The sequence below is a fragment of the Drosophila montana genome, unplaced genomic scaffold (assembly GCF_035044405.1).
Source record: "Drosophila montana isolate Dmon_TW-CO22-7 unplaced genomic scaffold, ASM3504440v1 contig_1505_1, whole genome shotgun sequence".
Classification (NCBI taxonomy): domain Eukaryota; kingdom Metazoa; phylum Arthropoda; class Insecta; order Diptera; family Drosophilidae; genus Drosophila; species Drosophila montana.
In genome coordinates this window covers 3,443,325-3,460,382 of record NW_026996452.1, presented here as the reverse complement: position 1 = coordinate 3,460,382, position 17,058 = coordinate 3,443,325, and the positions used below count along the sequence as shown (strand labels likewise).

Genomic DNA, 17,058 nt, shown 5'->3' with positions numbered 1-17,058 from the left:
CTCTCTATCCTTCTGATTCAGGTGCTCTCTAATTTATATATCGCCTTTCTAGTCGATTTTAATGTTTTCAACAAAGGCTTTCAGATTTTGAGCTTTTGTGAAATAGATTTTCTCTTCCTCACTAAGGCTTACTCATCGTCTTTCTCTGTCTCTTTCCCTCTCGTTACCCATGCATCTGTGTTTCTCTTATATCAATATTTAAATATATATATATATCTTCTTAATCTCTCTCTCTCTCTCTCTCTGAAATATGTTATTACATTGATATTTCCGTCTGATTTCTCACTAAATCTTACTCATCTTCTCTGTCTCTCTCTCTCTCTCTCTTTCTCTCTCTCTCACTCTCTCTCTCTCTCTCTCTCTCTCTCACTCTCTCTCTCTACATATCTCTCTCTCTCTCTCTCTCTCTCTCCCTCTGTCAGTCTTCTGTCCCTTTCCCTCTCCATGTCTCCATTTATATCTATATCTGTGTCTCAATATCTTTCTTTATTTAACTTAAATTAAATTCAATTTTCAATGATTCGAGAATTAAGCTGATTTGTTTTCAATTTTTTCCCATGCCCAAGTTCGGTTTGACGTCAGCAGGTTCATTGGATTATAATGAAATACCATTCCATTAGCAGCCATTTCGAATCTGTGCTTAACCTTCTCCACTGCAGGCAGCTGCAACGAAAAACCAAAAAAAATCAAGTAAGCCCGACGAGGAGATACCCTGTGCGAAATTCCTTCTATGTATATATACAGGCACAAAACACGAATACACATTCACACACAGACGCGTGCATTCTTAAATTGCTTCGGTGCTTATAGTCGTTGCTTTATGAAATTTGGAGTCATTAAAGAGCAAAAGATGAATTAAAGAGTGAAAGGGATTCAAACGAACAGCTAGATCGCCTCGGCCATCGATGCTGACCTAGAATTTATTTACTTCAAGAGGTCAGAGATGCTTTCTTCTGCCTTTTGCAATATGCACGAAAACATTATACCCTGTTTACCCATTTTCAATGGGTATCAGTAATCGTTGTTGTTGTTGCTGCTGCTGCTGCTGCTGCTGAGCGAGCCACTTGAGCAGTTGTTGGCTTGTTTCGTGGCAACTAACAAGCCAATTGATTGGGAAAACTAAAGCAACATTTTTCACATAACGTTGGGGGACAGTTTTTGGCGCGTGATTTTCGTTCACTTGGGTGTCCAAAGGCAATCAATAGGCAGCAGTGCAGCTAAACCTAGAGAAAACTGGCTAAAAGAGTGTGGCAAGAGGGGGGGGGGGTTGGTGCATAGGGGGACCCTGGCTCATCAGTACAATGACGATGACGACAGAGGCACGAGCTCAGATTATGTGGAAAGGCAATGCCAAAGCACTTGACAAAATTATGTTAAGTGACTATGGCAAGACAAACACACACAGACAATCGCAATATATATATATAGATGTGCGTATGTCTATAGACGCAGCGCACATACATGCATATATATCATATACTACTGGCTCAAGAGTAGTCTGTATTAAAGAGTTTTCCTAGTTTTCCTAGCTGCTGCTGATGATGTTCTCTCAGGGCTTTCACTTTTCTAGCGTCATATAGTCTCCATAGCACACACACACATGCGCCCGCACGCACACACACACACACACACACACCAGCCCAGAGACTGCTGTCAGTGCATCCTTGTATCCTGCATCCTGCGCCTTCGTTGGTGAACAATTTTGTGCTTTGCTCGCCTGGCAACGTTTTAAATTCAAATCGTGTTCGCCTCCAACCGTCAGTTGTCAGCGACACTTCGAACTGCAAAGACGTTCCAAATCGGCGAAACATAAAACCGAATCCAAATGCATTAAATAACTCCAAATTAAAGTGTATCAAATTGACAAATTAACAAATTAATACAAATAAAAATATATAAGCAAATTTACTTGAAAACAACAATTTTAATTAAAATAGTTTCCGGAAATTTTACTAAATGATCTGCAAAATGTCTGGCGCAGCGTCGAGCTGATGTTATATAATCGTGAGAATTTCAAATTCTGTGAAACGCATCCATTCTTCTATCTGAGCCAGTTTTAGGCCAAACAAAAAGTAAAATACTTTAAAAAACGAGAAGTATTCAAGTTAAATAAAGCACAAGAAATTATTAGTTTATAGACTGAGTTTCGACTGTCGCGATTCTAGTTACAACATTTTAAAGTCTTCTAAAAATATTGAGAAATTCAGAGCCGTAAATTCAACTTATCAACGCCTGTTTAGTATTTTTTTTAAAATCATTTCCTAATATTTCTATTAATATTATTGTTCAAAGATTTTTTCGAAATTACCAAATTTTAATTTTTTTTTTTTTTGTAAAACCTTTTACTGTTGTCTTTTGATAAATATGTTTCTAGTGAGGATATTCCAAATCAATTAAAGGGAATCAGTTTAGGTTCCGGAAAGTTCGACCAGGCTTGCCCTAGGAAATAAACTTTAAATTAAAAATTAATATTAATATATATTTTATATATGTATTACATATATAAATATGTCATATTAATCCTAATTGTACTTTTTTGTGACAATAAATAATAATAGTAAATAATTATTTATAATCTTCGGTGTTTTAGGCGGCTAAAACATATTTTCCTTATTTAATTTTGAATTAATTAAATTTAGAACAAAAAATTGAATCATAAATATATGAAAATAGTTCAATTATTTTTCTTAATTAAATTTTTTAACTGCCTAAAAGTCTATTAATAAATGAGGATCTTTGTTTACGTGCTGCGTTTAATTAATAATTGAGGTAAATCGAGCATGCTGGCCTAATTACGCATGAGGAATACCAATTCCCCAGTTCGTAAACCATGGCGTCTTGTAGACGAGCACAATCTGCCTACCTTAATTTACCATATGCATTGTCCTTGTCGAATGCATCCGTTGCATTGGCTGCCTTCAAGCCGCCGCCGTGTGGCGCTCAATGGGGCACATTCTGTGCGGCATCGGCAGCGCACAAAAGGCGCATGGGCCACTTAAAGCCGCCCCGCCAACTGCAAACCACAAGCCACAAACCGCCCACGCGCTCGCTTCGAGTGGCTTTAATTGTGAATTAAGACGGTATTGTGGCCCCCACGTGTAGACAGAGCGAGACAGAGTGGCAGAGAGAGAGAGGGGGAGAGAGAGAGACAGGTAGCAGGGCTGACAGGGTTGGCAATGCCGAGGCTATTGTGCAGGAAGTGCACTAACTGTCCCCGCCATTGTCCTTTAGTTCACATTTTATTTACACCGTTAAGCAGCATAATTGTCGCTATTTTCGTGCGCCAGCTAAGAAGAAACCCTCTCGATGCATTTTCAATGCCAGAGACACAGTTCGAGAGCTTTGCTTTGATCCGCCGCAAAGGTTATGTCAGGGCCATCAATCAACCCAACCCATTGAAACTATTTAAATACTCACGATATCCTTTGTCACCTGCTGTACTCGTTGCAGAGACCGATACAATTTACAGCCATGGTCGCGCAAGTAATTCTGCTCGTCATTTGCTGCATTTGCCTGAAACACTTTGCCAAGGGTGAATTTCAGTGAGTATACGAAAACACGCCCATCTGTATGAGTCTATCTGAAACTCATTAAACTTTAGACAAAGTCTGGCTATAACCGATATTTTACCTGAGGACATCAAACGCTATGACAAAATGCGTCCACCCAAGAAGGAGGGTCAGCCTACGATTGTTTATTTTCATGTCACAGTGATGGGTCTCGATTCCATCGATGAGAACTCCATGACCTATGTGGCGGATGTGTTCTTTGCACAGACCTGGAAGGATCATCGTCTGCGCTTGCCCGAGAACATGACGCAGGAGTATCGATTGCTCGAGGTGGATTGGCTCAAAAATATGTGGCGACCGGATTCCTTCTTTAAGAACGCCAAATCGGTTACATTTCAAACAATGACAATACCCAATCACTATATGTGGCTCTACAAAGACAAGACCATACTCTATATGGTGAAATTAACCCTTAAGCTTTCCTGCATCATGAACTTTGCCATCTATCCACATGATACACAGGAGTGCAAGCTGCAAATGGAGAGCTGTGAGTTCGAAGATAGTCTAATATTAAATAAGTATTTCCTATTTTATAGCACGTAAGAGTTAACGTAAGTGAATTTCCGTCCATTTGGTTAGATTTAACGGATTGGATGCTGGTGAAAAATTAGATTATAATTGAATGTGAGCAAAAAAACTATATTTTACACTTCTAATTTCTATTCGCATAAAAGGGAAATTCGAAGCGAGAACAAGCTATGTTTTACATTTGTAATAACTGTTCCCATAAAAGGGAAATTCAAAGCGAATTTCACAGGGAAATTTGATTTTGAGAAATTAAATACTTTTGCAAGAATACAGAGAAAGGAAAGAAATATGTAAAGCTATGTTTTACATTTGTAATAACTGTTCCCATAAAAGGGAAATTCAAAGCGAATTTCACAGGGAAATTTGATTTTGAGAAATTAAATACTTTTTATACCTCTTATTATCTTTACCAGTATCGCATACCACAGATGATTTAATCTTTCAATGGGATCCCACAACGCCGCTGGTGGTAGACGAGAACATTGAATTGCCGCAGGTGGCGCTGATACGTAATGAGACCGCGGACTGTACACAGGTCTATTCGACTGGGAATTTCACCTGTTTGGAGGTGGTTTTTACGCTAAAACGTCGCCTGGTCTATTATGTATTCAATACCTATATACCTACCTGCATGATTGTGATTATGTCGTGGGTCTCCTTCTGGATCAAACCGGAGGCGGCGCCGGCCCGTGTCACACTAGGCGTCACATCGTTGCTCACGCTCTCCACGCAGCACGCAAAGTCGCAGTCATCCTTGCCGCCCGTCTCCTATTTGAAAGCTGTGGATGCATTCATGTCCGTCTGCACGGTGTTTGTGTTTATGGCTCTTATGGAGTATTGCCTGATAAATATTGTGCTCAGCGACACGCCCATACCCAAACCTATGGCATATCCACCCAAGCCTGTGGCGGGCGAGGGGGGCAAAAAGGATGGGGAGGCGGCACCAGCCGGTGGCAGTAATGCTGCAAACAATAAACAGCCCACGATGTTGCCCCTGGCGGATGAGAAAATTGAAAAAATTGAAAAGATTTTCGATGAGATGACCAAAAATAAGCGCGTAAGTTGAAAACTAAAGATTGTTTGACTGTATAAGTGTGTTTGTATTAGTGAGCTTTTAAGTGAAAAGCTCATTTCAGCCTTAAGCCAATGCGCTAAGCTTTCAGCTTTCAAAGCAATCAGCATCTGTGTGTTGCATAAGTGAGACACTAGCACAAAGCAGATCTATAAAATGAGATATTATAAACTAAATTGTGCCATTTCAGATTGTGACCACCACACGCCGTGTGGTGCGGCCTCCGCTAGACGCCGACGGTCCCTGGATACCGCGTCAGGAGTCGCATATTATACTGACCCCAACCATACGGCCACCGCCACCGCCGCCGCCGGCACCGGAACCGGAAATGCCCAAGCCGAAGCTAACGCCCGCCCAGGAGCGTCTCAAGCGCGCCATCTATATCGATCGCTCATCGCGTGTGCTCTTCCCCGCGCTCTTTGCCAGCCTCAATTGCATCTATTGGATTGTGTTTTACGAGTATCTGTAAGATATGCGCTGGCTCTGTTGTAAATATGGTACGTTCCCGATTGCCCTCACACAATCTATCTGCCTCTTTCTCCCTCTCTCTATCTGTATTTAATGTTAATTGTTCACAAGGTATAAATATATAAAAATGTAATCTTAAGCATAATCTTTGAGTCATCGAATTTTAAACTGAAAGAGCAAAACATAAATTGTAGCAAGCTGTTGCTTATACTCTCTATCTATATATATATATAAATATGACTTATGCGTAAAGTATATATAGTACAGCATATAGTACATATGCAAAAATGATAAAGTATGTGAATTCAATTCCTAAATGCGTAAGCTTAAATATTTCAATGGCGTTGTAGATGTAGCTTATATTTTAATGCTAACTTAATATATTTAAAATGCTTTTAATTGTAAATAAATGAAGTACATTAATAAATATATTATGATAATTAAACAATAATATTTTAAAGCCATTTTAGTTAGAGCTTCTTGGTATTCTTGGTATTCAGTATATCCGGAAACTAAATACTTAAATCAAGCAATCAAGATCCGGCTAAGCTTTCTTCTTCTTCTTCTTCTTTTTTTTGAGAACAAAGTTCTTTATCAATGATAACAAAACAAGACTGAAATACAGTAAAAGTTGAGGCTTTTTTTTTAAAGGACGTCTTTTAGTTAATTCAAGAAAGTAAATTCTTGAAATAATAATTTTCTATAGTCCTGGCATAAAATTTTTTAAGTTTGTTTAAAAGCAAAAAAATTTTTTTTGCAAAAATATTATTTTATTAATATTTAAGATACTTTAGCCTTAAATATGTTTCAAAAGTAACGGCACTCGTATCATATAAGAAAGCGCTTGAAAAGCTTAGATCGCAGTGAGCTTTCGGAGCTTTGTTCATTAAAGCGCCAGCGCAGTGCTTAAAACTAAAAGCTCATATGAGGGAGCGCAATTCGAAATTAATTAATACGCGAGCTTTGGATATGCCCTCCCTTATATCCACACACATACGCATTTGTGCCTCAAGTTTATTTATTCAAATTTCTTACAGTCGCACATTTTCTCAGCCATTAAGCCAGCCTATGCTTTTATTAACACTTTTCTTTTCATGTACTATTATAGTTTTATTGCTCTGGTTGCTTTTCCCTTTAAAGGTGTCAACAGCTGGCTGAACAATAGCTGGCAAAATACCACAACTACAAAAGGTTTTCTAACTTTTGCAGTTGTCAAACAGATTCGCATGAATACCCAATTAATTGTGTTGGTCGCACGCTCCATACTTTTGCTTTTCACGGTCGTTTGTGAGAGATGAGCTGACACAGATGCGCTGGCAAAAATGAGAGCCAGACCCTGAGGGGCTATATTCATACAAAAGTCCATTTTTTTTTTGGATGTGTGCAACAAAAAAATGAATGCTATTCAAAGGCTTTTGGCCAAAGTCTTTTGTTTACATTGATCTAGTTTTCGATAAAGAAGTGCTTAAAGTATCTTAATTGTGGCTTGTTTTAGTATAGAAAATAATTTACGCTTAACCAACTTATTGTAGGCAGCAAGTTTGTGCCCTCAGTCTTTTGCCTAGAGTGATCTAGATATTGCTAGATACGTACTTATTGCAGCTGAAGAGCTTATCTCACCTTGCTTAATGATAGCTTTTAATCATAATCACCTCAAGGATTTCTGTTGAAAACCCGAGCTGAAAACATTTGGTTTTTCCACAACTCAACGCGTTCGCAGCTCCATTGAACTATATTGAATAATAGTTTTGTAGTGTTGCGACCTTTCGTTAAGTTGTTTTGCTCAAAAATTTTGCTTCATAATCAATTCGCATTTTAAGTAGGCCAAAAACTGTTGCGGGGGAAACCACGTCAAAGTGCATGAATCATCTAAAACAACATTCGAAGCGTACTCTCTGTAGGGTATTGCAATACAGTAATTTCCAGCAACAAAAAATAAAGTGAAAATAAAACAAAACAAAAACCATCGAAGGTTGCGCAAAATTTTGACTAAATATGCTGGGGATTACCTGAGCGTCGAGCTAAAGTGCGCCAATGCTTGAGGTGGGCGCGTTTACAGGTTCCTAATTCAGTCGCGGGTTCATTGGGGTTTGCTTTGAAGGTGCACAGAATGAGGTAGAGTGGGAGCAGTTGTAGTTTTTTTTTTCCTTTCCTTCATTTACTTTTAATACCCTGAATTAATGACGAATGGATATAAAGAGTATGTTGGCTTTGTGCTAACATATAAAAACGGCAGAAGGCAGCATAGACATATTCTTGATCAAGACGAGCTGAGTCTGACCATATCCGTCTGTATAATCGCAGCTTGAAACTTGATATATATAACCTCGCATAACATACGCAGAAGTTTATTAGTTTTTGCTGATATTTTTTATTCTATTTTCTTAATATCGAAACAAAATTTCATTCTGCGACTTTGCTTTTTAGGCATAACTCCAAAACCTTAAGATCTATGTAACTTTGTATGCGGGATCTCGTTCAGTACAAATACATTAAGAATGGATGTCTCCTTTCCATTCCTGCCAAACTTGTAAAAAATACATTCTTCAGGCGCAGTCTTGGGGTTTGGTATTTAAAGACAAATGTATGTCAAATTTGTGGCCTGAGAATTCATAAAGATCGGACTATAAGCACCGAAGATATTCCAGATTATATTTCCTATATAGTATATGTCCAAGGAAAGAAGTTCAGGGTATCTGCTAGTCGGGAACTGCCGCCTAAAGCACTCTTACACGTTTTTTTTGTTGTTAAGCCTCTACAGTTAATTACAGAATTTAAAGCACAGCATGCTCGACGAAGCGATCCATCAATGCAATAAGCGCCAAAGCTGAAAGAAAGTAAAAACCCAGTACGTCTCTGCGCTACCTTCGTGGTCTTAAGTGCGCACACTCTTTGCACAAAGCAAAACGAAAAGAGTGGCAACACCGCCCCGCCCACCCCGCTAGGCCGCCCGCAACTCAAAAGTCAAAGCTGTCTCCGAGTGCGACTTGAAGCGCTTTTATTGTGTTGCCTGCCGCAGCATTAGTTGCTGTTGTTGTTATTGCTGTTGTTGCCGTTGTCGCGGCTGTTGTATCGTTTTGTGTTTTGCAGTTTCAGTTTCAATTTCAGTCGAACTCGGGCAGCAACGGCACACGGAAGCAGCCGCGGCGCAGGCGCAACAGCAATAATCTTAAAAAAAAAACCGAAAAAAAAATCAAGTGAATTTAAGTGAAAAATCAACAGCAACAAATTTGTGTGTGATTTTTAAGTGAAATTTTTGATCGTTGAAATATTTATGGCATTTTTGCGCAATTCGCAAGTTAAATAAACATATAAATAAATAAAAATTTAAGCATTAACGCGAGACAATTAACAGCTCATAAGCATAACAAAATAATAATAAAAGCGTTTAAATTTCTTAATAAAAACAAAAAATACATTTATATTTATTTTAACACGGCGCTTAACACTTTCATTTTCATCCCAACGTTCGCTCGGCCGCCGTTTCGTTAAGTGCGCCAACGTTGTCGGTTTCGTTGAGTCGTGTTAAATAACAATAAACAAAAGAGTTAACGAAAGATTCCAAACCAAATTGAATATTGAATATTAAATATATACTCCATAATTTCTATCTTGTTATTGCAAATGAAATAAAAGTAACGCGAAATTTGTTTTCGACAAGAAAAATGCATTTGAGTGCATATTTGTTGTGCCTAGGTGGGTATACGAAAATGGACCAACATTTTTGACATATATATATTTTGTAATATTTTACGGAGCCGCGTGCGTGTCGCTTTATGTGCTAATGTGTGGTTGGTTTGTGTGCTGCCTAAAAACAAAAGACTTAGGCAACGAACTTGAATTTGTATGGAGTGTGAAGTGGCCAGCAAATTGAGTTCAGGCAACTGCATAAATAAAAGCACAGTGCGGCGGCTTAAGACCATCATTTCAACACCTTAATTGAGCTACATTTTCGTTGTGAATAAAAGCAGATCAAGTTTTTATTTTTTATTTCTTAGTTACTTTTATCTATCTCTCAGCTCTGGTATGTTTATGTATTGTAAAAGTGAAACCCTAAGCTCAAGTTCAAGCTGTATCGCTTTGTTGTCGGTTTTTGTTTCTCTTCCAATTAATGAGCCAAAAAAACCATAATGCGCATCGGACAGAAAGACAGAAAGAAAAAAAAAACGTGACTAAGTCTGCAACTTTCTTTGGCAGCGGCAACCGCTGCAAAAATCTTCCGCCAAGTGACGTCACAGGCCAAACCACAAACCACAAACCAGTTGGGGCCAAAATGCAAATCGCATTGTCCAAGGCCAATCAAATTGTCTGTTGGCTCTAGCTCTGGCAGCTGTTGCAGCTACTGTAGATACAAATTAACATTTACCAGATACAGATACACGTTTCTGCACCGCCTGCAAGTGTCTTTATGGTATTACCGCAACACCTCGGCCTATCCATACACATTATGCAACTACTTATTTATAAAAAAAAAAAAAGCGAAAAAAAGTTGCTGCCGCTGTCATCGCTCGCTGCACAAAGCCAAACGCCAGCGATTTGTTGCTGCTGCTGCTGTTGTTTTTGTTGTTTCCGTTCGTTTGTTCGCGATGTCTACAATTTAATGTTATATTTATCTGTCGCTTCGGAAGTTATTGCAGCTATTTTGTATTTTTTTTTTTATTGTCGCATCGCAACGTGTCCGTTGCTCAATTGCAAATTTTTCCCGCAACGCTGACAATTTCAGTTTCCCCCAGCCGGTTAGCCAGGATTTTCACTTTCATTGGCATTGGAGTAGAGTAATAATAGAAACAGCTGCTTGATTGCTGCATGGATTGACTTGGCCTGGGTCAAAGTTCGCGCAAATTACAAGAGATAAAAGATAAAAAGTGATAGTCATATTAGTAAAGAATATGAATATAAGTCTTAATACTTTTAAGAGCCTTAGATGAATTTAATTTTTTTTTTTCTAAGTTAAACGATTTTTGCGAATTAATTTAGTTTTCTCTGTAGTTTCTTTTTGTATTTTTTTGCATATTTAATATATATAATCTAGAGTTTCTAAGAAGTTTGATGTCTGTATCCACATAATAAAATTATAGAGTATATATATATATATTTATTTTATTTTGTTTCATATATTTAATTACTTTTTGTTGTCAACTTTTTAGTTTCTGATTTTGATTTTCTTGACTGCTCAACAAAATTATGTAGCATAAATAAAAATTTAATTTATTTTATATTAAACCTTTTAAGACTAAATTAAAACCGAATTTTTTTAAATTTACAATTGCTCAAATGAAAGAATTAAATACAATTTTCTAACTCTCCAAAAAATATTTAAAGAAAAGAAAAAATGTGCCAGTCATATTAATTCAATTTCTTGGTCATGAAAGTAGCCCAATTTTTAAATATAATACCTATATATAAATTTATTTTATATATATATATAATCTTAAACAAACAATAGTTCGAACGTTGCCGAACATTGCGGCATTCACTTTTCATAAGAAATCATTTCTATATGCGAGCCAAAAAGGCTTTTCGTATAATTGGCCAATATTTCATTGTATGGCGCCGCAAGAAAATACAGAGGGAAAAAAATGTAAAAAAAAATAAAAGCAACTACAAAAAGCATTTTGCCATTGGTATGAGCAATTTTATTCCCTAGTGAAAGTGACAAAGTTGCAGTGCACACCTCGAAAAATGTTAATGAGCCAGCAGCGAGTGGCGCACAGAAAACCATACAAAAATAAATACAAAAAAATCTCAAGTTAAACTGTAACACAGTTTAAGTCGAAATGTTTCGGCAATTATCGGAGATAATCACATTTTCAGTGCGTGGAGAAATTTAAATGCGACCTTGAGCTGCGGCCTGTGCATGCAAATGCAGAATAGCTTCATCTTAAGTATTGGAAGACGATCAAGACGATCAAACTGCAAGTCATGTTGGCGGGCGCGTAACCAGTGCGAGCTGCGATTATGTCACAGCCAACTAAATAAACATTAAACGCTTCAGTTGAGGAGCCACATGCGGATATGCATGGGCCGTGCCCGGGGCGGGAGCAGTACGGGTGGTTAGCTGTGGCTGGGGCTGGGGCTGGGGCTGGGCAATAGAGCGAGAGGGCCACTAGCGACATACTTTCTCATTTGTTTGTTGTACTTCAGATGCGTAATGCCAATTTGTGGCATTACCCAACCCGCAAGAGCTTTTGCATAAGCCAATGCGAAAAGTTGTCGACTTCAAATTTGGCTTAGGTCAGTTCGTAAGCAAATGTTTATAATCTTTTTAATTCAAATTGTTATTGCCGACTGCTTGATTGACTGATTGATTTAATGTGTGTCAAACTATTTCTGAAATGAAATGTGTTTTAAGTTGATTTTAATTTTTGTATGCAGAAATGTGTAAACAACAATTAGCCCGAAGAAGGGCAGATAATATGTGATTTATATATGCTTTTACTAAAAATATTTATAAAGCCCAAGATACTGGATAGTCTTTATTATATTCCCAGCTGTTTCTTTGAGTTTATACAAATTAAAGTCTTTTAAGGGAATCTTAAAATTTGAGTTTAGTGCATGGATGGAAAATAGTTGCTAAGACTTATCTTAAAAATCCTAGATAAAATTAAGTAAACATGATTTTCTGGCTATAATTATTATATATTAAATTCGGCTTTTAGCGGTACCTTTAAACATAAATAATATGTTTTGACGAAGTTTGGTTACTAATAGTAAATTACTGAAAACGTATGTCTGTAATAGGAAACTTAATAAATAGAAGAAAAATGGTTGCTTAAGCTTATCTCAAGACATCCAGGATAAAATGAAAAAACAATAATAAAATTATTATATTAAATTTCAGTTTTAAATACTATATTTGAACTCAAATACTATTTTAATGATTTCTAACCCTAAATTCCTGAAAACTTAAGTCTGTAATAAGAAACTTAATAAATGGGCGAAAAGTAGTTACCTAAATTTATCTTAAGAGATCCAATAAAAAAATATATGAACAATATTTGCTTGTTAATATTTCTATACTAACGTTCAGTTATAATACTTTCTTTCGAGCCCTAACCCATTGCCTTCATCAGAATCTAACAGAATCTTCTTCCATTTGATATTCCCACAGCGCTTGGAGCTGGGATCTTGGTGCAGGCGCAAGTAACCGCAGAGGACGATGAGCAGCCGCAGCACTTGACCAACGATGGTAAGTGGTTCACTTTGCAATTTGGTTACCACGGGCATTCATAACTTTAACTATTAAGGCAGCGTCTTTTTTTCAGCCGCATCTGCACGACACGCGCCTGGGCCGTCAGCTGGCCGAGGATTTGGAGTACAGCTCGTATTTGGCTAGCAGCGGGAGCAGCGGCAGCAGCGGCAGCTCCAGCAGCAATGCTAGCGAGGATGATGATGAGGACGATATTGAGGGCTCCAGCGAGTACTATGACAGCGATGAGGAGCCAAGTGCGGGCAGCAGCGGCGACAGCAGCAATGAGTCGCTGCCACGCCTGCTATCGCCGTCCACCTTCCATCGCATCTCAGAGACGCTGGGCGCACTCAACACAGTTGGCCACATGCTAGTGGACATGACGCGCGGCGGACAGGAGAGCAAGACGGAGAATGGCAGTAGCAGTAGCGGTATCAGTACCAGTACCAGTAGCAGCAGCGATGACAGCTCCACCAGCAGCAGCACCACCACCACCAGCAGCACCAGCACCACCGCAACAGAGCTGAGCGACTCCACGACTGGCGCGAACCGAGGCATTGCTGAGCCGCTGGCTGGCATCTCAGGCAAGATTTTGGATACGACAACAACACTGTCCGCCAACAGTTTGCTGCCGGCGGGCAAGCCCGCCAATTTGAGCGCCATACAAGTGGCCACCAAGCGCATCGGGCTGGAGGAGGCGCCGGAAAAGCCTATGTTTGTGGAGAACAAGGAGGCCAAGCAGCAAAAGAAGAAGCGCAAGAAGAACAAAAACAAGCAGAAGCTGAAAAAGCCCAACGAGGAGCCAAACCAGGCAACGCCACAATCCCAGCAGAAAATCAAAATACCCACCACGCCGCGCACCACCACCACCACAACCACCAGCGCAGGCAGCAGCAGCACCATCAGCTCCACCACGCTGCGTCCACTCGATCAGCTGGCCTTGGAGAGTGAGAATGCCGGCACCGCCAAGGATGTGGAGAACTATTGCAAGACGCCCAGCGGTCGGCCGGGACGCTGCGAGGATCTGAGCAGCTGTCCCGCGCTGCTTCTCAATCTGAGCAGCCTGCGCGAGTCGCTCTGTTTTAAGAGCCTCTTTGTGCCCGGTGTTTGTTGTCCCCTGTCTGCGAGCGCCTCTGAGAGCTCCACAGTGCTGACCACACAGCGTCCTTTGAAGCTGACCACCAGGGCACCCGCAAGCACCACCACACTGGCCACCACAAAGCGCACCACACTGCGACCCACGGCCAGACCGAGCACCCGACCCACCTCTGGACTGGTGCTTATACCACAAAAGAAACCGCCGACAACAACAACCAGCACAACCACTGAGGTGCCACTGGAGCCAGAGGATCTGGATGAGATAGCCAATAATATTGTCGATCCGGATGAGTGTGGACAGCAGGAGTATTCGACGGGTCGCATTGTGGGCGGTGTCGAGGCGCCCAACGGACAATGGCCCTGGATGGCTGCCATCTTTTTGCACGGCCCAAAGCGCACAGAATTTTGGTGCGGTGGCTCGCTAATTGGCACCAAGTATATTCTGACTGCGGCGCATTGTACCAGGGATTCAAGACAGAAGCCGTAAGTATGGGCGTGATAACGGTAAAATGGTGGGAAACGGTAAAAAGCTCCTTTACGAATAGCTTTTAGGGCAAATATAAACTTTTGGCTTAATCCAAATTTCAAGCCAAAACATTTAGCTTATAACACATCAAGCCTAATAGAGTTTTAAAGCACATTAAAGCTTAAAGTTTGTCTTCGTTGCTTAAATTAAATACTTCAAGCTTCCAGCAGATGCTTTAACTTACCGACACGTATTTGAGTAAAGCTTTGCAAGCCCATCGAGGCTCTAAGTGAGACGGACGCTTTGCCAGAAAGCGCAATAAAGCTTTTATTCACATATCATTGCGTGTCTTCCTTTTGGTTGCCTCTGCTTATATGTTTAACATCACACTTCATTAGCATAACTGTCTTGCGTGATTAATTTAATACTTAATCCAAAGCTTCAAAGTCAACTAATATCATTAATAATTATTCTTGAAGGTTTGCTGCGCGTCAGTTCACGGTACGTTTGGGTGACATTGACCTCTCCACAGATGCCGAACCCTCCGATCCGGTTACCTTTGCCGTTAAGGAAGTGCGCACACACGAACGGTGAGTGTCGCCAACTACTGGTTTAAGGCTCAGCTAACTGATTAAACTATTCCCTGCAGATTCTCTCGCATTGGCTTTTATAACGACATAGCCATACTTGTGCTGGATAAGCCTGTGCGCAAGTCAAAGTATGTGATACCCGTTTGCCTGCCGCGAGCGGGTCGAATGCCGCCCAAGGAGCGTTTGCCTGGACGTCGTGCCACCGTGGTCGGCTGGGGAACCACCTACTATGGCGGCAAGGAGTCCACCAGTCAGCGGCAGGCCGAGTTGCCCATCTGGCGCAACGAGGACTGCGACCGCAGCTACTTTCAGCCCATCAATGAGAACTTCATTTGCGCTGGCTACTCCGACGGAGGCGTCGATGCGTGTCAGGTGGGTACCGCTTGAAGCTCGTCGGAGTTTTCCAGTCTAATGTGTCTATTTTCTTAACAGGGCGACTCTGGTGGTCCCCTGATGATGCGCTACGACTCGCACTGGGTGCAGCTGGGCGTGGTCTCTTTTGGCAACAAGTGCGGCGAGCCTGGCTACCCTGGCGTCTACACACGCGTCACGGAGTATCTCGACTGGATACGCGATCACACGCGGGACTAGACGCACGGACGGCAGATGTCTTAGTTGTAACTGTAGCTAGGTTAATGTACGCGCTAGTCTATGTACGTTTAATGCTCTCTCCCTGTCGCTGTTTATACGATATTTATGAATTCCCCCTCCGCCCACAGGCACAAATGTTAACCATATTACGCGTAGTTTTGTATAGCATTTGTTATTTAAATTATTTAATCTTAAAAGTTAAAATAAAAATCAAAACGAATTTGAAATGACTTTAAGTTGAAACTAATCCAGATAAATAATTAAAATGAACAAGAATCAACGATAAATTTTAAAGAAATAAAAAAAAAAATGAATTAAGCATGACATTCTTTATAAAGTTTTCTGGATCAAATTATGAAATCGTCCACAGTACTTGCATAGTACTTCCCTCTACGGCTAAGTATGTATATTTAGCTCGCTCTCTCTCTCTCTATCTCTCCCTCTTGCTATCACATCAAGACTACATATGCTATCTTGCCATGACGAGAGAGCTCTCTTTCTTTATTCTCCCTGATTTTTTTGCCTGTTTTTTTATTTATTTTCCTTCTTTCTCCGTCTCTCTTTATCTAATTTTTTTTTTTGAAAAGGGTTCTCTCTTGAAGTTAGTTTCTGAAAAGCAGTTAATTCTGCTATTCTTCGTTTTGCGACCTTCTTAAACGTTTTTATTTAGAGCGTTTCTTTGTTGTTATAGTAAGGTGTGTAAAAAAGTGGTGCTAATTCTTATATATTCCATAACGTATCAAATGTAATTGACAAGCGTTAAGCTTTGGCAATTTTGATACATATGGTAAATCCCAACCAGATGCTAACTTTTTTGTTGGCACTGTTGACTATCGACCATTTGACTAGATCTTTTTCATTATATCGTTGTCTATAATTATCAGTAGGTATTTGAAGTGATTAGTATAAAGCTATTAAGAGCTATATTACAACAGTGTTGTACTGTTGTACTTCACTTCGTTGGGCGTAAAACAATAAATGATGATAGAAATAGTAATCGTAGCAATAGCTAAAACCTAATATCAATCAACCGATATCTTAAATATATTGACTTATTTCATGGCCTTAAAACCCGAGATCTAAGATCGCCTTATTCCTTGTTTCGAATATCTCAAACATAATTTGGATTTATTAATACTATTATGTATTAACCTAGTACATAATACTGCATATCCAACACTCCATTAAAAATTCCTAATACCTTATATACCTTGTATATATAAGAATAGCCTAAGCAGTCATTATTTTTTACTATTTCGCAAATCCGAACTGTCAATCTACGCGTTGAGGGGTAAGTACTTGATAATCGTAATATAAATAAACATTTTCTGGTAGGGCCAACAGTAAGTTGAGTGGGGCGCCGTTAATCAGAAGTTCGCGGGCTGGTTCAATCGATTGTCAATTTCGCTTTCAGTTCTGCCAAAGTCCGCACAGCTGACGGACGCGTTAGTTTTTTTTGTGCTTTTGCCGGCAACGCGCGCGTTTTT

The 17,058-nt window shown here is 39.7% G+C and overlaps 2 protein-coding genes across 2 annotated transcripts; both read left to right on the top strand.

Annotated features, from left to right (window-relative positions):
* Positions 1 to 2,811: 2,811 nt before the first annotated feature.
* On the top strand, positions 2,812 to 5,869 carry ort (ora transientless). Its single transcript, XM_064695795.1, has 4 exons — positions 2,812 to 3,542; positions 3,602 to 4,056; positions 4,511 to 5,154; positions 5,360 to 5,869. Exons 1-4 carry the CDS (start codon positions 3,472 to 3,474, stop codon positions 5,636 to 5,638), a joined length of 1,449 nt encoding a protein of 482 aa, XP_064551865.1. The 5' UTR covers positions 2,812 to 3,471; the 3' UTR covers positions 5,639 to 5,869.
* A 5,775-nt stretch (positions 5,870 to 11,644) lies between these two features.
* Positions 11,645 to 15,718, top strand: LOC135433173 (plasminogen). The gene is made up of 6 exons (XM_064689160.1): positions 11,645 to 11,690; positions 12,749 to 12,780; positions 12,903 to 14,407; positions 14,870 to 14,980; positions 15,040 to 15,352; positions 15,413 to 15,718. The coding sequence occupies exons 1-6, from the start codon at positions 11,645 to 11,647 to the stop codon at positions 15,569 to 15,571; spliced, it is 2,166 nt and encodes a 721-aa protein (XP_064545230.1). The 3' UTR covers positions 15,572 to 15,718.
* The last annotated feature ends 1,340 nt before the right edge of the window (positions 15,719 to 17,058 follow it).